The sequence below is a fragment of the Mesoplodon bidens genome (assembly GCF_964165515.1).
Source record: "Mesoplodon bidens genome assembly, chromosome: 5".
Lineage (NCBI taxonomy): Eukaryota > Metazoa > Chordata > Mammalia > Artiodactyla > Ziphiidae > Mesoplodon > Mesoplodon bidens.
Window position 1 is genome coordinate 98,890,390 of NC_138161.1, and position 23,846 is coordinate 98,914,235.

Sequence of the window (23,846 nt, forward strand, 5' to 3'; positions counted from 1 at the left end):
TGCATACACATTTAGGATTACATTTTGATGAAATTGATCCTTTTATCAATGTGAAATGTCCTTTTATACCTTATATTAACACAGCCACACTTTTCCTATGCTTGTTTACATGGTACATCTTTTTCTATCCTTTTACTTCTAGCCCATCTGTGTCTTTATATTTAAAGCATGACTCTTGTATAAAGCCTCTACTTGGGTCTTGCTTTTTATCTGTTCCAACAGCCTCTTTTAATTGGAATGTTTAAGCCCATTGATGTTCAATATAATTATTGATATATTTGTATTTAAACTTTCCATCTTGCTCTTTCTTCTCTATTCCATCTCTTCTTGTGCCTTTCTTATTCCTTTTCTGCCTTCATTTGGATTATTTTTTAGCATTCAATTTCCTATTTTAGCTTTTTGCTCATACCTGTTTTCAGTGATAACTCCTATGATTTATAATCCATGATCTTTACATTGAACCAGTCTGTATTTATTATACCACTTCATTTATAAGAATCTTCCAACAGTAAAATTCCATTTATTCCTCATCCCATCCTTCGTACTATTGTCATGTATTTTACTTTTACATCTTATAAGCCCAACTAAACACTTTTTGCTTTAAACAGAATTATTTTAAAGAAATAAAAAAATTTAAAGCATTTTATATTTATCTAATTTTACCATTTCCAACATGCTCCATTCTTTCCAGGTCTGTACTTTCTCAAAGACTAACAAGTGTAACTAGATTGTGATTTTTATATGGTACATTTTCCAATATTTTAAATTTCTTGTTAGTAAAAATGTAAAATTAATTGTGGATTCACAGTGGTGGCATAAGAAGGATAATTAAGAATGAGAATAATAGAATGAACTGGCCTGGACAAAGTAGACTGGACTAAGGTGCCAGTTCATAATGCAAAATCTTTTATAAGAACTTTAATATAAAAAATTTACAGAATTTACGGTATAAGTTGTATTTTTTAGTGTCCATTGCCTGAGAAAAGATACATGTAAGGATGTAAAGACCCCTTGCACGAGCAAAGGTACACCAGAGGTACAACCTGTAGTAGAATTACCCTACCTGGCATTTAAAAATATGTGTGTGCAATTTAGATCATCACATGTGGGGGGGGCAGTTTTTCATTTCCTGTGGTAAAATGTACAGCTCTGAGATCCAATGTAGAATTGTCCTACCCAAAAATGCTCATAGCCCCCAGATTGGAAGCACTAAAACTATCTGGCTATACTTTGGGGCATTACTTATTTTTACTTGTTTGAGAGAATAAGAAACATTCATGTCTAACAACAGAATACTTGATTCCCCCCCCCATTTCTAATCTAATTGTCTCCCATTATGATAAATGACACCATCATCCACACAATTGTTCCAACTAGACATATTTCCTTCCCTCCTCCAACATACAACCCATCATTAAATTATTTGATGCCACCTTTAAAATATATCCCTAGTCTGCCAACCCCTCTTCTATCACTGTCACACTAGTTCAAAGGAACATCACCTCTAGACAGCAACCTCCTAACTCCCTGGAAACCATTCTCCACACAGTAGCCAGTCATCTTTTAAAAGCAAAACTCAAAGATTTTTTCTTCCCTGTTTTAAAATCTCCAAAGGTGTCTCATTGCACTTAGGAATTCAGACTCCTTGTGTTAGTTCACAAGATCATACGTGATGTGCCTCCTGCCTGCCTCTCTTCTCATCTCATGGCACTCTGCTCCTCAGCCACTGTGCTGCCACTTCACTGCCTTACCTTCCATTCCTCAAACTTGCCAAGTTCATTCGTGACTCAGGGACTTTGAACTACTGTTCTCTGCTAGATCTAGATCACATGGGTGGCTCCTTTTCTTTTGGAGCTCTGGCCCTACTGAACCAATTCAGAATCTCCAGAAGTAGGACTAAAGTTGTTACCTTAAAAATAAGTAAACTAAAAAACTTAGATACACTAAAGTTTGTGAACCAGTGAGCTAAACTTTCTTTTCCTCACGTCTCTAAGCAAGTTACAGATTTGTTAATGAGCCTGGAAATAAAAAGTACGGATCCAATTCAATAATTTTTCTTGTTTCCCTTAGAAAACTTGCACATTCTGTGCATGTAGTAGTTAGATACGGCCATACTGCTGCAACAGACACCCAACAATAATAAGACTTAAAGAGAAGAGGTGTAACATTTAGTGATTACATTCTGTGGAGAGTTCCAGTAGGAATTATACAACATGACAAAGTGGGAGTTATTCCTGGAATGCAAGGACGGTTCAACACATGAAAATCAATCATTCTAATATACCACATTAACAGAGTGAAGGACAAAAACCACATGATCATACTAATTGATGCAGAAAAGCATTTGATAAGACTCAACAACCTTTCCTGACACCACTCCCCCAAGAAAAAATCAACAAACCAGGAATAGAAGGAAACTACCTCAGCATATAAAGACCATATATGAAAATCCCACTGCTAACATTATACTTCAACGGTAAAAGATGCAAAGCTTTTCCTCTAAGATCAGGAACAAGACAAGGATGCCCACTCTTGCCACTTCTATTCTACATGTTTTTTGAAGTCCTAGTCAGAGCAATTAGGAAAGAAAAAGAATTAAAACTCATTGAAATTGGAAAGAAGAAAAATTATGTTTGCAGATATTATCTTTCATGTTGAAAATCCAAGATTCCATACACATACACACGAACCCTTATTTTGTTTTAATATAAAGCAAAATAAAAGAAGAAATCTAAAGAGAGAAATAGACAGCAATATAATAATAGTAGGGGGCTTCAATATCCCATTTTCATCAATCATCCAGACAGAAAATCAATATAGACACATTGGACTTAATAAGGCCAAATGCTTAATATCTAGAATATTAAAAGAACTCCTACAACTCAACACCAAAAAAATCAAATAACCCAATTCAAAAATGGGCAAAAGACTTGAATAGTCATTTTTCCAAGGATGATATACAAATGACCAACAAGCATGTGAAAAGATGCTCAATATCACTAACCAGAGAAATGCAATTCAAAACCACAATGAGATATTACCTCATATCCATTAGGATGTCTAGTATAAAAAAAAAAAAAGGAAGGGAGGGAGGAAATAAGTAATGATGAAGATGTGGAGAAACTGGAACCCTTGTGTACTGTTGGTAGGATTGTAAAATGGTGTGACTGCTGTGGAAAACAGTATAGAAGTTCCACAAAAAATTTAAACTAGAACTGCCATAGGATCCAGCAATAGCACTTCTGGGTATGTAACCTAAAGAACTGAAAGGATCTCAAAGAGATACTTGCACACGTATGTTCGCAGCAGCACTGTTCACAATAGCCAAATGTCCACTGACAGAGAAATGGATAAGCAAAATGTGATATATACTTACAATGGAATATTATTCAGCCTTTAAAAGGAATGAATTCCTGTCACATTCTGCAACAAGGGTGAAGCTTGAGGACATTATGCTAAGTGAAACAAGCCAATCACAAAAAAGATAAATACTGTGTGAATTCATTTATATGAAGTACCTAAAATAATCAAATTCATAGACACACAAATTAAGATAGTGGTTACCAGGGGCTGGAATGTGAATATGTTTTCAAGTCTATTTGTAGGAGTAGAATTGCTGAGTCATATGTTAACTCTATGTTTAACTTTTTGAGGAACAGCCAAACCATGTTCCACAGCTGCTGCACCATGTTACATTCCCACCAATGTACAAGGGTTCCTATTCATCTACATGCTCTTCAACACTTGTCCATTTTTATTAAAGTAATCCTTGAGGGTGTGAAGTGATAACTCACTGTGGTTTTGATTTTCATTTCCCTAATGACTAATGAGGTCGAGCATTTTTTCATGTGCTCATTAGCCATTTGTATATACGTTTTGGAGAAAGGTCTATTCAAATACTTTGCTCATTTGTAAATTGTGTTGTCTTTCTATTCTTAAGTTGTAAGAGTTCTTTATATATTCTGGATACAAGTCCTGTTATATCTTAAAGTTAAGGGAATGTCTGTCGATTATTGTGGCTTTCTAGACCACACGTCATTAACTTTCAAAATATTTTCAAGTTAACGATATTTTTTGATTAAGTACATCAACTGTCACCTTAAATATAATTGCACAGAAGTTTAAAAATTTAAAGCAATCACTGCATTTTCAAACAAATGAATTCCAAGCTGAGGAGAGGCGGGTATGGGGATCCATAAGTTAAAAGAAATTCAGAGATATATGCAACATATGGACCTTATTTGAAACCTGACTTGAACTGGAAAATTAAGAGACAATTTTAAATGCTAACTGAATAACTGCTAACTGAATAATAACTAATAAATTGTTAACATTTAAGTGTGATAACAGTATTGTGGTTATCTTTAAGAGCTTTACCTTTCAGACATACATAACTGAAATATTTACAAATGAAACTATTTGCTACCTGGGATTTGCTTCAAAATAAATCAGCGTTGGGAAGATGGGTGGCATATAGATAAATCAAGATCGGCCATGAATTGATTATGTTGAAGTAAGTTCATCATACTATTTTGTATATTCTGAAATTTAGCATTAAAAATAAAATAAACACTACAACAATGTCCACTATGTATTAAGAGCACAGGTGGCTGGCAGCAACTAAACAGTATCAACTAAAGTTTTACAAACTTAAGAAATTAATTTCTCAAAGCAAAAGAGCTCTGAGAAAATTAATAATGAGACTGACATATCTGTACAATTACATATACAACGTTTTAAGTATTACCACCAGTCACAGGCTAACTGGGTAGTTATATCAATCACCGTACACACAATAGCACAAAGCAACAGCCATCAGCATCACTCTTTACCTACACAGTTCATCTCCTCACCAGAGTTCACTAAGGGACTGGAACTCCCACTGGAAGGGTATAACTACCCTCACTGGTTACAGAAAATACTGCCTTCAAGTAAGTTTAAGTACATTGCAAGTAATTTTACAGTAGTCCCTCAGGCCACCTTATGTTGGGTTGGCCAAAACGTTCATTGGGGATTTTCCATTACATCGTATGGGAAACCCAAACGAACTTTTTGGCCAACCCAATACTTGCCAAATTGCACATCCTACAGACACGTGAATTAGGATAGCTAGATATATATAACTTGCACACTTAAGATACATATCCACCAGAATGACAATAATAATAGTAATAATAATAAACATTCACAAGGATTTTAGAGAAGATGCAACCCTTATGCACTGTGATAGGAATATTTTTAAATGGTACAGCCACTTTGGAAAACAGTTTGGCAGTTTAGAAAGTCAAACAAAATTTCCAAACAACCCGACAATTACACTCCTAGGAATCTACCTAAATTAAAATATATGTCCACACAATGACAAATATGGGGAATGTTCACAGCGTTACTATTCATAACCAAAAATGTAAACAATCCAAATGTCCGACTGGTGAATGAATAAACAAAATGTAGTATATCCATACAATGGAATACTATATAGCAACTAAAAGAACTAAAATACAGGTATATGCTATAACACGGATGAACCTCAAAAACATTATGCCAAGGGAAAGAAGCCAGATACAAAAGACTTCAAATTGTATGGTTCTATTCACATGTAATCTCTAGACAGGGAAAATTTATAGAAACAGATTAGTGTGGCTGCCTGGGGCTTGGGGTAGGAACAGGAACTAACTGCAAAGAACCATGAGGGGAACTTTTATGGGCTGATGGAAATTTTCTAAAACTGGATTGTGATGATGGTTTTGCAACTCCATGAATTTACTAAAACCACTGAATTATACACTTACAATGGGTGGATTTTACGGTGTGTAAATTATAGCTCAATCAAGTTGTTGTTGAGTCCCATCACAATAAAGTCTTAGGAATGACTATTTTAAAGCTCTGGCTTTCATTTCATATAATTTCAATATATTTAATTCTAACATACTCTCAGGATTAAGAATATTGAAAACTAAACTGGCTATTTTCAAAGGATTCCAAGTACACACATCTCTAAACCTTACTGATCAAATATTGCTCTTTAAGCTCTATGTCATGTAACTATGTGACAAAAATCACTGTCTAGAGCTTTCCTTAGCATTTCCCCTTAGCCATTTTGTTTTCCCCTAAACTTATGCCCTACAGTGTTGCTTTCCGTAAAAATCTCATTTGGCACCACTCAAGTTTTCCGTTAGATCCAATGTTTTCTTAAAATATTTCATAACCTGAAATAAAATTTTAAGTAGTTATATTAGACATCTACCTAAATACATATATATATTTTAAATATAAAATGAATATTATCCTTGTTTTCTTTGCTTTGTTCATTGTTACTCACATGCTGCCGTCTGTTAAGTTTCCAAACTTTGAAACAATGAAGTTTCAAATCAAGCTTTGTTTTGACTATTTTGGTTAAAAATTGTTTGTTTTAAACTTATTTGATGGATTCTGACTCCATCTCTTCCCATTCCACTGAAAAATCTGCCAAAGAGGTAATGTTCCCTTTAAGCCAGTCATTAAAATATTTTTTTAACCAAACGTTTTTTCCCCAAACAAAATCTCATATGAAACGCCAATAACCTACAAGAGATAAAATAGAAAGCTTCCAACCTCATAAATATAGCAGCCTCAAGGTATGGCTTGAAAACAAATGCTTTAAGTTACAAGCTACACTGACTTCTGCACAGCACAAATACAAAAAAGGTAAGCTGAAAATACATAAGCAATACTTTTAAGAAAAACTTGGATATACTTGATTAAAAATATACTTTTTAGGGACTCTATTTTTAAAATGGATTAATTATAAAATGATTCCCCAAATAATTTGTCTTTAAAACTCCATAAATAAAGACATTACTTTTTGGGAATTCCATCTACTACAAAGGCTGTGCACATTTTATCATAATTTCCTTATTATGACAGATTAAAAAAAGACCAACGAAAGAGAAGTCAAAAGCCACATTAACACAAAACACTGAGCCTAGTGGAAAAGTGTCAAATAAATGAGTTTGTCAGCAAGAAATGCCAATTACCCAACAGGCAGTAAAGAAAATAGATGGCAAGAATGCTCTGGTAAAACCATTTATGTAACTGTATTATGAATTAAGAAAAAAAAAAAAACAGGACTATCTGCCTCCAGAATCAGGTACAAATCAAGCAAATATTCAACCAAAATAGGGACAAATAGTAAGGGTAAACCTGGAAAAGGGGATTTGTACTATTAGGAATTTTCAGATTTATCAACTACAAAATATAAACCCCTTCCCCTTCAGAAATCAAAGGTAAAGGTATCATGATATATAACTTCACCACATTTCTATAAAATAAAAATAGAAATTATTGCTATATGATTGTAAAAATGGAGGCAAGTAAAGAGTTCAGAAATATACTCGTTTATAATCAATTAAATGATGAGCCATAATTTGAACCCTAATTATCACATTATGTAGAAATCACAATTCAGGTATTACGTCCTCAGATATTAAGTTATATGTTAAATAGTTCACATTTAAAAAACATTTTATCATTACATTATCAAATTTGATAAAATCTTATCAAAACATCTATGTATGCAATATAAATCATATTGTTAAAAGTATAAAGTAACATTTAAAGAAAACTGCTGAGGTGTCAAGTATTTTCTATTAAATATACACAATTTAACATTTAGAACTCCATAAATTAATTCTTGCTAAAAGTTGATTCAGGTTTACAAAGGCATACTTCGTGAACTATAATAAATTTCCCCAGCACCACTTTCCTTTTTTTATTCCAAAATTCTTTCATTAGGTTTAACTTTCTTCTGTCATTCATACGTAAAAGTTACAGAAGGTTTACAATACGTAGTCTTCATTGTAACATGTTTTTAAAAATCTAAGCAAAGTGCACATTAAACTGGCTACAACTACTCAAACCTCTTGATTATCGTCAAATAAAAAATAGATGAACACTTCATTCACTTAAATCTTTCTGAGGAAAAAAATAGTATACCTTGCTTAAATAAGAATTCCCCAGTAAGCATATTATATAAAAGATTTCCCATGTTATTTTATTAAGTTTTCTTTCTCTCATTAAAACTTTTTAAAAGTCTAATGAAGAACACATACTTACAAAGCCGTATTACACAACTACAGTACTGTTAATTAAATAAAGCAGCCCAGTATAGTTGTAAACATTTTAAATGTAGTAAACAAGACTTGGCATGTCTTTTCTCCCCAAAACTTGCCATTATAATGCTCTTTCCATAAATAATTATCCTTTCTGGAAAAGTTTTCCGGTATATTTTAGTCTTTAAAAGTATTACACTGAAATAATATGTGAAAAGATTTAGTCATGGCAATTTCACTGAAGCTTTTATTGCCTCTGTTGGTAATATGACAGGGATGTAAGAAACACAATTGAACTTACAGAGATATGCAGATGATAGTCACTAAAGATAATCTTGCTCTCAAGTATTTTTATATGTGGGCACTTCTAATTTTATACACTTTACTATTTAAAAAGCATTACATTGTAAAATGTGTACCTGTTTTGACATTTGGCAAAAAGGAAACTGTACCTGTGGTTCAGTTTAAAACAAAGAATCAGCATGGGGAGTTTACCAGAATGAAGACTGAAACACTAATGAATTAAAGCAATTCAAGTTGTGTTTGTGTGTGTGTGTGTGTGTGTGTGTGCGTGAGCATGTGTGTCTCTTTCAACCTGTCAATCTCTCTCTTTCACACACACTCACACACACACGGCCATTATGTGTAAGCATTTTTTAGTACAAAATATTCCCTGTAACCAGACATGTATCCTCAGAATAACCACACCACATTAAATCAGTCTTCTCTTTTCAGCCCTAGTAATAGTATTGTTTAATTCTAAGACGCCATCATAGAGTTAACAACCTTAACTTTTATGCTACATGATTATATTCAAAGCTTTATGTATTTTTTTGTTTATAATTACATAGTAATTATAAATGTTTAGTACCAAACTGATGACAAACACTATTTTGTTGAAAAGGTCTTGCATTTAAAAGGAAAAGTCTGTAAAACCCAAGGCACTAGGCCACGAATCAATATCAGACTTTTATGAAAAACAATTTATATTGGGGAAAAAAAGCTAATCGGATCTCATTTCAAAACACAGCATACCGGAATTAAGTAATCAATTCAAAAACAATACCATAACTCAAAATCTTCAAGACAGGAAACAAAATAGTACATTTATATATATATATCTTTTAAAAATTTTTCATAATTGAAGTTCCTCTTAATATTTACAAATATGAAATCAGGAAATACTGAAAGCAGCAGGATTCTTCTTTTTTCTTTTCTTTTTTAAATAACCAATTCCAGTAACCTGAATAGAAATTTTCAAAATTTTCTTTTGATAGAATCATATTCTTGAATTAAAGTTATGATTAGAATATTAATATCTATGGGAAAAGCTTTCTAGTCAATTTCAAAATCGTAAATAAAAAGTAGTTTTAATATATCATTGTTTCTTAAAATCATTTCCGCATATACCTTATAATGTACTGCTATTCTGAAGTACATACCTTTGATAATTTCAACATTAGAACTTAGAGTGCCTGGATACACCAAGCAAAAGCTACTCCTGCTAAAAACCAGTCATCCAATATCTGAAATTTTACATTTTTTAACCTGCCTTATAGAAATGTTTAAGAAAGCAATAAACCCTTCTTCACAGGTCAAGAAGTGAACAAAGAAATCAACATTTTCAGCATGAAAGCAGTTCATGGGTCTTGTAATGAAGAAAAAAACCCAAAACATACAAGACAGAGTTCTGCTTTGATGTGAAAACTGAGCTAATCTGAGTGAAACAAAGAACAGTAGAAATTAAATAATTTATGAAAATAGAAGCCAGATTGGTACTTTGCATCAAATGCATGCCTGCTTGAAAATCTTTGCTCCTGAAATATTTGGCAACCAGTGATTAGCAGTTAAAGCAATTTCAACAAAATAAGAAGTCATCAAAAATGGACTATTTGTCTGAAAGAGCAGTACCTATATTATAAGAATTGAACTTTATGGCTCATTACAACCATTTTCAAAATTTAATTCCTACTATCTTATAAATTAAGAGAATTTCATTTGTGTTCCATAGTGCGCTGACCAAAAAAACCCCCAAAACAAAAATAAACCCTCATGCCTAAATTTAGAATATTGTATTATGTAGCAATCTAAAACATTCAAAACAAATTAAATAGTTTAACTTACTCAACAGGCATATAAGCGTTTCAAAATCATAATGAAATCCAATTATGGAGTGCATAATGTAGACAGGAGTAGAATCTAACATTATGCAGATGTTTTTCTAAATAAAACCCCCTGTAAGACAACTATATATAAACATGGGTAAGATAAGTGCAGACTAGTTCTGTGGAACCTTCTGAAATCGAGGGTCTAAAACACAGTAAAATTTTGGGTAGGCACACCAAGTTATCCTAAAAATTTTTCACGTTGGTTATTTTGACTTTTTTCAACAGATACTCTACTCACGTTAACAATACATGTGATTTGCCAGGAAAAAAAAAATCCCCCCATACCAAAACACCATTCCAGATCTGGTACACTTAAATATATCACTCTCACTGGAAGTGCTATCAGCATAGTCTTTGCAACTAGCCCAAAGCATATATTTAAGAAGTTTTTATAAATTGTGATGTTCACATGTTTAATTCTTATGCCAAACTGTTTTCTGATGAAGACAGCATTGTGCTTTATGCAAGAATGGAAACTTCAAAATAATCACCATAAAGCTTCTAAGACTTATGGGAGAATAAACTAGGATGGTCCACAGATATAAGATGAAATCCACAATGTTGGAATAATAAATGTTTAGAGCGGCCCAGACTAGAAGACAAGCCCAAACCACCATTAGAAGAATGAAATACGATATGGTCCAAGATGTATCCTTAAAGTTTTGTCTCAACCCTCAGTCTGAATTGTGAGGATTGATCTTCAGTTCAGTCCAGCCAGCAGAAATTGACTGTGCAATTTTCCATTGTATTTATTGTACAGACTATGTACATTCTAGAAGGTTCCTTTAGTGCTACACTGTTGTACTTTTTGTCCCAGCAATTTGAGGGCGTGCAAATTCCACAAAGTCATCAATAAGAACAGGCCATGCTCCTGTGGGGAGGGGGGAGAAAGGAAAGAAAGAAAAACAGAAATAAGGCTAACATTTTAATAGAATCCTTTATTTTTTAAAAAATATCTTCCCCATAATTGTTAAAGTATGCCATTATAAGTATTCCCACAGATAGGACTTCCAAATTCCTAGCTCTTTAGAGTTTCTACCTAGAATATTCCTTTCTCTCTTCCCTATTATTCCAACACTTGATAATTCCTTGAATGATAAAAAATAACCCTTCTGGTAACTAATAATATTATGGTTTTCTGAGGGCCACTGAAGTCAGGCCACTGAAGTAATCTGGTCAAATCTGACCTTGATATGATGACATGCTGCCAGTGCTGCTGAAAGCACAGTAGGTTGGAGTTAATCTTTTTTTTGCACTTTGTGGCAATCTTACAAAGGAAATTAACAACAAGGATCAAACTCTAATCTATTTCATGATAATAAATTACTAAAGGATTTTAAATTACATATATGCACGCCTCTATACATGCCTCTTCTCTATGCCAACCTCCAAATCAGGAAGTTCTTCACTTTTGTGTAAGGTCTAACAGAAAGCACAGTTATCAATTATCAGTCATTTCTCACTTCTTAAAGAAGACAATACATGACAATGAAAACAAAGATAAGGAAATAACAATATCTTTGGTTACATTAAGTAGTTCCAGGACACTTTTAAGGAGACCAAGGTTACTAGAGATTTTTCAAAGAATACCTGTCTATTCAACGATATCAAAAAAAAAAAAATCCTGCTAATTCTCAAGGGGAACTAGGTAAGTATGCGTGAAGAAACGAATGTAAATCACTGCCAGTTCCAGAAAAACAAAAGCACATGTCCTGATAGTGGATGGCAAAATCATCCTTATACGTACATGAAGAAACAGCAGAAAAGCATTCAATCAGTGAATATTTACTGAATGCCAAGAGTACTACAGTAGGAGGAAACTAAACCGTTTCCATTTGGACAAGGTCACTAAACTTAAGGAGTTTACGAGCAAGTTCACAGACAAAACAAACAGACAACAACAAAAAATACATATACAAGTACTATAAAAGTACATTAAGAAAAGAACAGGTTCCTAAAGTAAACTGAAAACCTAAAACATGGATGAAAAGTACTCATGCCTTTCTGCAAGATATGAATACACAGAGTTGGTATTTAAGGAAACAATGCAGACTGGTAAAGAAGATGAAGGCATTTCATACATTCAGAAGAGCACAAATAAAAGCTCAGAAGAGGGAAATCTAACTCTAAGAAAAACAGAAGTAGACAAGATGTTCAAGAGTGTGTGATAAAAGAAGACAAATTTTTCAAACAACTGGTAGAGCAAAATGTTCATTACCTTCTTCATCATAATTAGACATGTCATCTGCAATCATTGTACTGAAGTCTAAAAGAAGATTCCAAGTATCTTTTGGTATTGATCGTTTATGATGTTCCTATTTAAAAAAAAAAAAAGCATCCAAATCACTAAAAAGAGTTTCAAAAAAACAGTCCAGGTGATGCCAAATACAAGAATGCAAAACGACCTATGTAATAAAATTCTGGAAATCAAATTTTTCATTCTATGTCCATTACATGCTCTGAAATGAGTTAGTTATGCTTTAAAATGTTAATTTATCTTCAAACAAAGCAAAAGTTTAGAGAAAACACCAAACTGCAGAAAATATGAACTTACCAACAAAAATTTATTCCATAAGTCTAAGAATTTAAATCTTCCATTAAGCACTAAATTCCAGTAGGCAATGGCCATTTCTAGATCTGTAATATTAAAAATAAATTATATACTTCAAATGTCAGGAATATTTGTCCCTGAAAAAAAAAAAACACCAGGTAAGACAAAAGATAGCCTTAAAAAAAAAAAAAAAAAAAAAAGGCTTGTGTCCTGAATACTTACATAATAAAAATTTCCTATAGAGTTAAGTCCAAGCTTTGTATCCTGCTTCCATCACAAATGAATGGTGCCTTCAGGGCAAGAAGGGTATCACTTACCTCATAAGGGGTTTCTGAAGTTTAAATGAGATAACGTAGGTAAGCATGTTTGACTAGCTCATAAGTATTCAAATATTAATGTACACCAGTGTTTCTTGACCTCAGCACTTTTGACATTCTGGGGCAGATAATTTTTTGTTGTGGGAAGCTGTCCTGTGCATGCATTACAGCATTAGCAGCATCCCTGGCCTCTATCCACTAGATGCCAGTAGCAGTTCTGCCCCATCCCCAGTGGTGACAACCAGAAGTATCTCCACATATTGACGAAGGTCCCCTGGGAGGCAAAACTGCCCCCAGCTGTAAATCACTGAGGTACACCTATAAGCTGTAACGCAAAGAATTACTACCCACAATCCTAACCAACCTTACACTCCAAGTTGTTGGCTGACTGATCCTCAAGGAGACCATTAAGAATATCAAAATTTTAAAATTAATAATAAACTAAGATTTGTCTTTTTAAAAGTTTGATGAAGAGGATATAAATGACTATTTATCTGGTTTGGGAGCCGATAAGGATAAAGAAGCAATATTACCACATGACAAAAAACTATATCTGTCATAACAACAGAGAGAAAGAACTATGATCTCTTTCAAGGAACTAAAGTACTTAGGTCAAGCTTTTATGAGTAAATTTACATTTCCAGGTCAGGAAAAATTACACCCCAAGTAACTTAAAAGTCCTTTTAGATATGATCTCCAAACTACTCTGGATAATCTGAGGAATCATGAAAGACTAGGAAAGACTCCAAAAAGGCTCACATCCTGCCTGAAAAAAAACATATAGGACTTAAGGCAAAAAAATCCCCCATCTTCACTAGATCCTAACCTCTTCAAGGATAGGGACTACATATCCCCAAACTAGCATACTGAAACACACAGCAGGCATTCAGAAACTGCTGAATGAACAAGTTTCCTTGGAAAAGGTGCCTCTTCTCCCATCCAAGGTTAAGTCCCTAACACCATTACTATGGATCCAATATGCCATCCTGCCTTTTCAAGGAATCTGGTCTACTGATTAATTTTCTTCTCTCCCTGTATCTTCAACTTTGCCCTGTCTTCCAGCTTTCCCCCCACAAAGGAACATGCTCAAGTTATCACCTATCTTTAATAAATCTTTCTTGTATCTCTCCATTCCCTTACAAGCTACCCTCTTTCTCCTTCCCTCCACAGATCATCTTGAGAGAGTTCATGGAGTCTTCTACTTTTATTTTTAATGTGCTCATGAAAACATGTCTGATAGTCAAGTTCAGATCCCCATGTTTTAAGAGAACTAGAAATATGACAACAATCCCTAATCACAATTCCTTTTTAATCTTTGCAGTCTTTAAAGCTCTGTATCAAATATTCCTTCCAGGTTCTTTAATTTTATTCTTTTCTTTACCAACCAAACATATAATTGTCTAGCTTAAGTGCAGTAAGATCGCTGTTATTAGCATGTATAGTAGGATTTGCTGTTATTAGCATGCTTAATGATATCCTTCTTCACTTCAAATGCATTAAATTTATGAGAACTAAGCTTATTACTAGTGTTAGCATTTTTTTCCCTTTTCAATTAATTTTTAGAAAATAAGGATGAGAAACAATGAAATATTCAAATAACTGTAAACCATGAGACACCTATAGAGGCCCATTTCTCAGCTGATATACTAACCTAAGAATATTACAAGAATAGGAGTGTACCTATATGATGTTTGAAAGTTCAGGTAGTTAAAAGAACTTTTTGTAATCTACATTCATTGTTCAATTTCCTCACCTACCACACATTTTAATTCTATAAACTAGTGTCCACCTCTGTCACTCACCCCACTGAAAGTAATCTCTGAAGGGTCACCAAGCCCTTCTGGTTGCCAAATAAACCTTTAAGTCCTTAATTTACTTGGCTCTCTGCCGTACTTGACAAAATTGAGTACACCTCCTGGATGGAACTGTCGCTTCTCTCAGCTTTAATGGTATCACTCTATTGATTTTCCTCTGTCCTCTCTGGCCTTATTTTCTTTTACTGCTCCTCTTCCTCCATTTGTCCATTAAATGTGGATGTTCTATAACACTGTACGTCAGCAATAACCACCTCTACTTCTCTCAGTAGATTTTTCAAACCTTTACCTTTTTTCAAGTTATACGCTCAAACCATCTCTAACAAGTCCTAAATCTGAAACGGCTCTTTCTATATTCTAGATTCTTACATCTAATTGCCTAAGGACATCTTCAACTGGATATCCACGAACAACTCAAATTCAACAGGGCTCAAACTGAACTCATTATCTTACCTCTACAGACCTACCATTTTCTTTTCTCTCAATGAATGTCATCATCCTACAGTGTTTCTCAATGAAACACAATTTTTCATTGTAAGGAAATGAAGTCCTATGCACTGCAGGTCATTTAGCAGACAGACCCCTAATCCCAGTAGAAACCCTCAGTCGTTATAACAATACCAAAAATACCCCCCCCCCACTTCCAAATATCCCCAAATGGGAGTTAAGACTAACTTCCTCATCACACTTTCAATCAAAGCTTTCTCATTTTGGCTTCTAAGTACCTTTTAAATCTCTCTCTCTTCTCCATCCCTTGCTAGGGCCTATGCTAGGGTCCTCTTCATGTCTAGCTAAATCACTGCAACAGCTTCATAACCAATTTCTCTTCCTCTAGTTCTGCCTCCACACCTTTTAAAGGACGACACTGCTTTCAGATGGACCTTTCAGGCATATAAATTTGGTTTCACTTCCATGTTAAAATTCTTCAATGATTAAAACGACAATGAGATACCACTACACACCTTTTGGAATGGCCAAAATCCAAAACACTGACAACACCAAATGCTGGCGAGGATGTGAAGCAACAGGAGCTCTCATTCATTGCTGGTGGGAATGCAAAATAGTACAGCCACTTTGGAACAGTTTGGCAGTTTCTTACAAAACTAAACATACGCTTACCATATAATCCAGCAATCACACTCCTGGGTATTTTCCCAAATGAACTGAAAACTTATATCCACACAAAAACCTGCACATGGATGTTTACAGAAGTCATAACTGCCAAAACTTGGAAGCAACCAAGATGTCCTTTAGTAGGTAGACAGATATATAAACTGTGGTACATCCAGATGAAGGAAAATTATTCACTGCCAAAATGAAATGAGCTTTCAAGCCATGAAAAGATACGGAGGAAAACAAATGCATAATAATATTATTAAGTGAAGAAGTCAATCTGCAAAGGCTACATACTGCATGATTCCAACTATATGACATTCTGGAAAAGGCAAAGCTATGGAGATAGTAAAAGGATCAGTGGTTGCCAGGGGTTAGGAGGGAGGAAAGGATGAACGGGCAGAGCACAGAGGTTTATTAGGGAGAGTGAAACTTCTCTGTATGAAGCTATTATGGTGGATACATGTCATTATACATTTGTCCAAACTCATAGAATTTACAACATTAACAGTGAACCCTAGGGGAGGGATAAATTAGGAGTATGGGATTAAGATATACACACTACTATATATGGAGTAGAGAACCAACAAGGACCTACTGTATAGCACAGGGAACTATACTCAATATCTTGTAATAACCTATAATGGAAAAGAATCTTGTATGTATCCCATATATATATAACTGAATTACTTTGCTATACACCAGAAACTAACACAACATTGTACATCAACTATATTTCAATAAAATTAAAAAAAAAAAAAAAAGAGTGAACCCTACTGTGAAGTTGAACTTTGGATGATAATGATGTGTCAATGTAGGTACAACTGTAACAAATGCACCATTCTGGTGGGGATGTGATAATGGGAGAAGCTATACATGGTGTGGGGGAAGGGAGTAGTTGGGAAATCTCTGTACCTTCTGCTCAATTTTGCTGTAAATCTAAAGCAGTTCAAAAAATAAAGTCTATTAACTTTTTAAAATCTGCAATATTTCCTACTGCCTTCAGATAAAAATCTACATTTCTAATCAAATGAACTTACTTGCAGTTTCTCAAAGGTGCTATGTCTCTCACCTCTAAGCAACTGAACTTTCTAATCTCTCCACATTAGAGATGGCTTCTTTTTCTTTTGGCTTTGAAAACATATATTCATTCTTCAAGGCTCAAAAATTATAATCTTTGTGAAGACTTTGCAAACTCACCGACAGACTTAAGATGTTCCTATGCAAACTCACCGACAGACTTAAGATGTTCCTAATTCCATGCTCTCAGAGTAACCAGCCAATAAATGTTTTTGGATGAAACAGGAATATTCAAAAAGATTAATATGTTATTATTAGGAGCTGAAACACGTAAGATTAAGTTGTACAGGGATAAAATGTCAATTGCCACAAGCATATGAAAAACTGCCCTTTAGGGAATTCCCTGGTGGTCCAGTGGTTAGGATTCAGCACTCTCACTGCCAGGGCCCCAGGTTCAATCCCTGGTCAGGGAACTAAAATCCTGTAAGCCGCGCAGTACGGACACACACACACACACACACGCACGCACGCACGCACACACACACACACACACACGCGGAAAGGAAGGGAGGGAGGGAGGGAAGGAGGAAGGAAGGAAAGGAAGAAAGGAAGGAAGGAAGGAAGGAAGGAAGGGAGGGAGGGAGGGAGGGAGGAAGGAAAGCTGCCCTTTAGTTAGAAATGTCTGAGTGACAAAGGAACAACCCAGCTAGAGAGAAGTGGTTTAATATAGTAGTTTAGCCTCTTAAATCTCAACTCCACCACTAATTAAGTAGCCTCGGGCAACTAAGTTCACCTCTTGGTAATTCAGTTTAAAAAAAAAGATAACAGTACCTACCCTCACAGGGTTGTTGTAATAATTAAACGAGTGAACACACCTAAAACACTGGAACAGTGCCTGGTAAATAACGTGTCCTTACTATTACTATTGTTTATTTTTAATAATTTTAAAAATTATTATTATAGATTCTGAAGCAGTTTTGGAAAGAGAACAAAGTCAATAATAATGTAACAAGAAGCAACAACCGCAGTTAGAATAAACAGGATAACACAGAGAAAAAGACACAAGCAAGTCCTAATAATAGTATTACCTAAAACTGAGATACTTGCAGAATGAATCCTTAAGCCCTTATAATAAAATTAAAAATGCAAACAGAGGTAATCCCAGTGTCATTCTTTCAAACTGAATCAACAAGGGCAATGTGTTTCATAAAAGATGATCAATTGAGTGACAGATGAATATGGAAATGAACTGAGACTGGATCCAAACACCATCCCTAAGGGGAACAAAATGTTGCCAACTCACTAGGGAGGATGAATGGGGATTTAAAATCCTATTCACAAAGTCTTAATTTACCTAGAGATATCTATAGTTAGCACAACCTAATATAATAAAAAGAATATAAAATGTGGAATCAGGGGGCTTCCCTGGTGGCGCAGTGGTTGAGAGTCCACATGCCGATGCAGGGGACACGGGTTCGTGCCCCGGTCCGGGAGGATCCCACATGCCTCGGAGCGGCTGGGCCCGTGAGCCATGGCCGCTGAGCCTGCGCACCCGGAGCCTGTGCTCCGCGGCGGGAGAGGCCACAACAGTGAGAGGCCCGCGTACCGGAAAAAAAAAAAAAAATGTGGAATCAGAAGATCTGAGGTTGAGTCCCAATTCTACCAACTCTAAAGTTATGTGACCTTAATAAGTCAGCCTCTCTGACCATGACTTTCCTCATCTTTATGACAAAGAGGTTTTTTACTTAGCTCCAAGGGTTGTTATGAGAAGCAAATGGGATTACGTAAATGAAAATACACATTAAAAACACTCTATAAAATTATTTCTGAATATTAAATGAATGTTTAACAAGTAATGTTAAAAATGTTTAAATCAACTGCACAGGTATAACATTCTAGCTGAACCACAACAGTTCATAAGAAAATAACCTACAGACTTTAAGAAAGTTCAGGATGGTCCTAAAAATACCATGGCTGTAAAAAACAAATGTAATTTTTGAACAAATTAATAGAATGAACAGTCTCGTAAAAAATAACAGACCCACAGTATTCTACATTAAATAGCCTCCTTCTGGAGTATTATGTTCAGCTTTAAGAACTCTATTTTGAGAGAAACTGAGAAATTGGAAATGTTATCTAGGGGTGACAGCAACGGAATAACAAAGGTCTTCTCAAATGAAGAACAGTTAAAATTTGGAATGCTGACCTGAAAAAAAGGAGAAGGGATAAATGAGAAAAACAATGGTTAGACTTCCTTTGTGCTGCAGCAAAGGTCAAATAAGAACAATGGTAAAAGTTATAAAGACAAAGATGTTAGCTTAATAAGGAAAAACTTTGTGATAGCAAGGAAGAGTATTCTGTGATAAGAATGGACCACTTTCTAAAACAATGTGTGTTCAAGCCCCACCGTGTACATTCAAACATAAAAGCTAAATGAGCATCAGGTACAGGTGCTACTTTGCATAGGTTAGATTTAACACAGGACTTATGAAATCCCTTTCAAATTTATGATTCAGAAGACCATCAGAAATGGCAGGTGACTGAAGCAGATGATGACAGAGGAAGTACCCTATCCTGGTGTCACAAGAAATAAGGTTATAGAAAATGAGAAAATATGGAAAACACCAGCTCTCATTAGAATTCGCACAGCTATTTATAAATAAACCGCAGTGCTGTCACTGTCACTCTTTGCCAATTTGTTTGGGCCTCACCTCCTCTCCTACGATCTCCTAATTCCTTTCTGCCAAATATTATAATTTAAGAGCCCTGTGAACCCTTAGAAAGGCTGTCAAGAAAACTGTTTTCTGTTTAATTAAGTTCTTCAACTAAGCAAGTCATTACATTTCCTGACACCCAATACCAATGCAAAACAAAAAGAGAAATTATGATTTGTCTTTTATTACATTTTGTCTTTTTTTTAAATTAAGACTTTTTTAGTTTTAGGTTTATGGAAAAACTGAGCAGAAAGTACAGAGTTCCCATATACCTTTACCCCACCTTCCCCCCATTTCCACTATTTTTAAGATACTGTTTTAGTGTGGTATATTTCTTATAACTGATGAGCCAATATTATTAACTAAAGTCCAGTATTTTACATCAGGGCTCACTCTGTGTTGCATATTCTATGGTTCAGGGCTTTTTTAAAAACAACTTCTAAACTGTGGTTAAATACACATAAAATTTATCATCTTAACCATTTTTCAGTGTACAGTTCAGTAGTGTTAGTTACATTCACGGTGTTGTACAATGAATCTCCAGAGCTCTTCATCTTACAAAACAGAAACTCTACACCCATTAAACAATGTGACATTTTTCTTAAGCTCAATACTTACTACATAATAGAATAAAACATAATTTTAAAATCGAATTCTTCAGCACAATATTTTTCTCAACTTTTCCTATAATCTAAAATTCCAATTTACCATCATATTGATATATCAAACAGGTATAAAAATGTTAATTTTGCCTTATCTTCACCAAATATAATAAAAACTAAGATTCAGTATCAAGACTACATAGTCACCCAAAAACATCATTTATTTTGTGCTCTAGTAAGGGGTAGGGTTATAACTAAGGAATAGGCTCAGCCCCTTTAAATCAACACTTGAGATTCAGAACATTTTCTCTAATGGTATCAAAACATTGTGCTACATTTCTAAACACAAAGAAATAATTCTTTTAGTATATACATGTAAGTTCGAAGATGTTAATTGGTTTTTATTTGTGGGAAGAAAAGAGGAGACTAGAAAAACTAGCCCAGTTAACTTGTGGCCACAGATACAGGATAGAGAAACTAACACTAGGTATCCCAGCTTATTTTGCCTGCAAAATGAAGAAGTTTCCTGTAAGAATAAGATGCAACCTAAATTAATTGGAAAGGACACTTCATTATTTCGAATTTTCCTTAATAGGTATTTTGTAAATCTTAATTCAGTCACATTTAGTCACTCTTTAGGCCAATTCTCAAATACAAATGCTGTATATTCATCCCTTCTACTAGCTTTCAGTCACTTCCTCCAGTCTAATTCCTAGTCACATAATCCTTTTCTCAAAGCTTTTTTTCTCTCTAATCTAAAATATAAAGAATGATTAGTACAAGAGGCCCCTATTAGCCTCTCCAACTACTGTATCTTCAAAATCAAAGACTCACTTCCATCAGTGGGTAAGTTATTTAACTTGCTGTGCCTCAGTTTCCTCATCTGCCAAATAAGGATAACAAGTGTCTAGCACTCTATGACTGGCACATGGCAGCTGGTGAATTACTGAATGAAAGAATGAATAACTCATAAAGTTGTTAAACACTAAATGAGGCAGTGTATGTAAAGTATTCAGCACACTGCCAGGCACACCAAAAGCTCACATTAAATGGCTGTTACTGCCACCATCGCCTTCAGTGCAACCCCATTGCCCATAAATTCCAATTTAAGCCTTTCTGTCCTGTTTTTAAAAGAAGCCTTATCTCACCAATTTAAGCTCCAAACAAACATTCCCACTAAAATCAAATCATTTTCTCTCTTCCACAAAGAAGCCAAGCTTATTTCTGAAGTCTGAGACCTTCATTAATAACTATCCTCTCCCTGGAACATTTTTCATCATCCCTTGCCCAAATATCAAATCCTTTAGTTCTCATCACTTCTTGCCCAGGAAGCATTTCCCAACCATTCCTGCTTTTACTCATTTCTCCTTTTATCTAAAACCCTCACACTCATATTTATTATTTTGCATTATGTGCTACTGTCTACTTTTTCTGAATAATCTGCAAATTACACTGTAGCTTTTACCTCCACTTCCCTTAGCCATCCCCAAAGCAAATGTGTGGTTGTTTCTACAGTATAAACTGACTGATCTAAACTGTTAACAGTGGCTATTTCTGGATAAGATTATGAATGATAATCATTTTTTTATTCTTTCTTATAGTTTCCAAATAATTCACACCAAAAAAGAATACATTTATCTGGCATTCTGTGACTCAGAAATCTTACAATGCTATTTCAACAGATACATAGTGAAACACTTATGATCCTACGATCCTATAATATCTTCTGAAAAATAAACGATCAAATATACATACCTATGTCAGTGGAATTTTAACAACTATTTTCTGTATTGTAGTTCTTAAAAAATAAAAAAATCAGTGGTTCACATATAGTATCCAGGGTAACACTGTTATTGAATAGGCAGAGTATATTCTGATTAACTAGAAGTTCACTGTTTCTCGGTATTTTTCAGTAACTGATAATGACTTTATGCTCAAAACATAGAACTTCCTATTACAAACGTGACGCTGTCAATGTATGTGAATATATTTGAAACACCAAATATAATTTTTAAAAATTCTTACCTAATCCTTTTTGTCCTGGATTCTTTGCAAAATTAAAAGTAAACTGGTAAAAATCCTTAAATCGTCCTGGTTCTTTCAATTCTTGTTCCATCTTGGGTATCTGGGCCTTTAGTTTTTCTATGCTGTCACATCTATATTGTAAAATTAAGTTTATAAAAGATAAACTTTTTCACTATATATTAAGAACATTTATTCCTACAACAGTTTATATTTCATAGAACTTCTTTAAAAATCCATTAAATGTTCATCTTTTTACATTACATAAATAAGAAGGGGTTAGATGGAGGAAGAAAAGATCTGGGATGATTAACTGTTATAAATAACTACTATTTTTAAAAGAAATGGGCTATTACTTTTAATTATGTAATTCACTGGACTGTCAACACACCCAAATTGTAGAAGTCAGCTGTAGTGAACAGATGAGAATGTATAGTAATCAGCTTTACAATCATCAGTTCAAACTGTAGTAGATATTCCTTACATGGTAACAAATCACATGTCTAGCTTCCAAACAAATTGAAAGCATAGTGTCTTGACTAGGTGGGGAAACAAGCATTCCTCTTGAAAACTTCTTGATATATACAAAGTATCATAATAAACATCATCTCCAACCATCTCCAACTGAAGTTACCTCAAATCAATATTAAACTTTCTCTATATGTGCAAAGCATTCAATTTCCAAGGAGCTGAAAGGGTCCAAGTACCAAGTCCTAGTTTCCACATTAACAGCCATAAGGTAGAAATCTTCGATCTGTTATAGATTACACAAACCAAGCATTCCACTTTTTTTCCTTCAAATCATTTTTGCTTTTATGTTCCTTCCATGCTCTTTATAAAACCTCCCAGATTATTAGTTTGTAAATTAAAATTTTGATTTGGAAGTTCATTACATTTTACATAAACTCACTTTTAAATGGGAAAAAAAAGAGAGTTCTAATGAAACCTGTCCTAGCATAGAACATTTCAGCAAGTTCAGGATAAGGCTGGCTTTGGCTGTAGAACATAGTGGCTAGGCCAGTTATTAATTTATTGTCTCTCAGCTTTAAACTCACCCTTCTTTGCCCTACTTTGTGACTATCTGCAGTGGACTACAAATTGTGAAACTTCATTTTTCTTGCCAGCTGGCTCACTATTAGGTTCTACCAAGAGAGGGCGATGAAAGGCTGGAAGAGGACGAAGGAACTTTTCTTATCCCAGTCTGTTTTCTGCAGAGAGCAAGGGTTTCAGCGTGTTGGGAGGTCCCTGCAGTGTTCACCAATGGAGGCAACTTGCATGGCTCTGCAGCAAGTGGCCCCTAGCGAGCTTCTTCTCCACGAGAGAAGCAGGCAACAGAGCAGAGTGCTCCTACGGCAGCTACACACTGTTTTCTGTGGTGGGAATCTCAGCCTTGTGGGGATCCTCTTAAGTGTCTAGGCTCCTTCCTTGTTTCCTT

General features: G+C 34.6%; 1 protein-coding gene across 2 annotated transcripts in view; it reads right to left on the bottom strand.

Annotated features, from left to right (window-relative positions):
• Positions 1 to 7,352: 7,352 nt before the first annotated feature.
• Positions 7,353 to 23,846, bottom strand: part of DCUN1D1 (defective in cullin neddylation 1 domain containing 1) — a 31,848-nt gene continuing 15,354 nt past the window's right edge. For both annotated transcript variants that reach the window (XM_081235550.1, XM_081235549.1), the window contains exons 4-7: positions 22,415 to 22,545; positions 12,813 to 12,895; positions 12,477 to 12,573; positions 7,353 to 11,129 (exon numbers count right to left, since the gene is read on the bottom strand). In XM_081235550.1, coding sequence (XP_081091676.1) covers positions 11,050 to 11,129; positions 12,477 to 12,573; positions 12,813 to 12,895; positions 22,415 to 22,545 — 391 coding nt within the window. In that variant the 3' untranslated portion in view covers positions 7,353 to 11,049. The remainder of the gene's footprint in view (positions 11,130 to 12,476; positions 12,574 to 12,812; positions 12,896 to 22,414; positions 22,546 to 23,846) is intronic.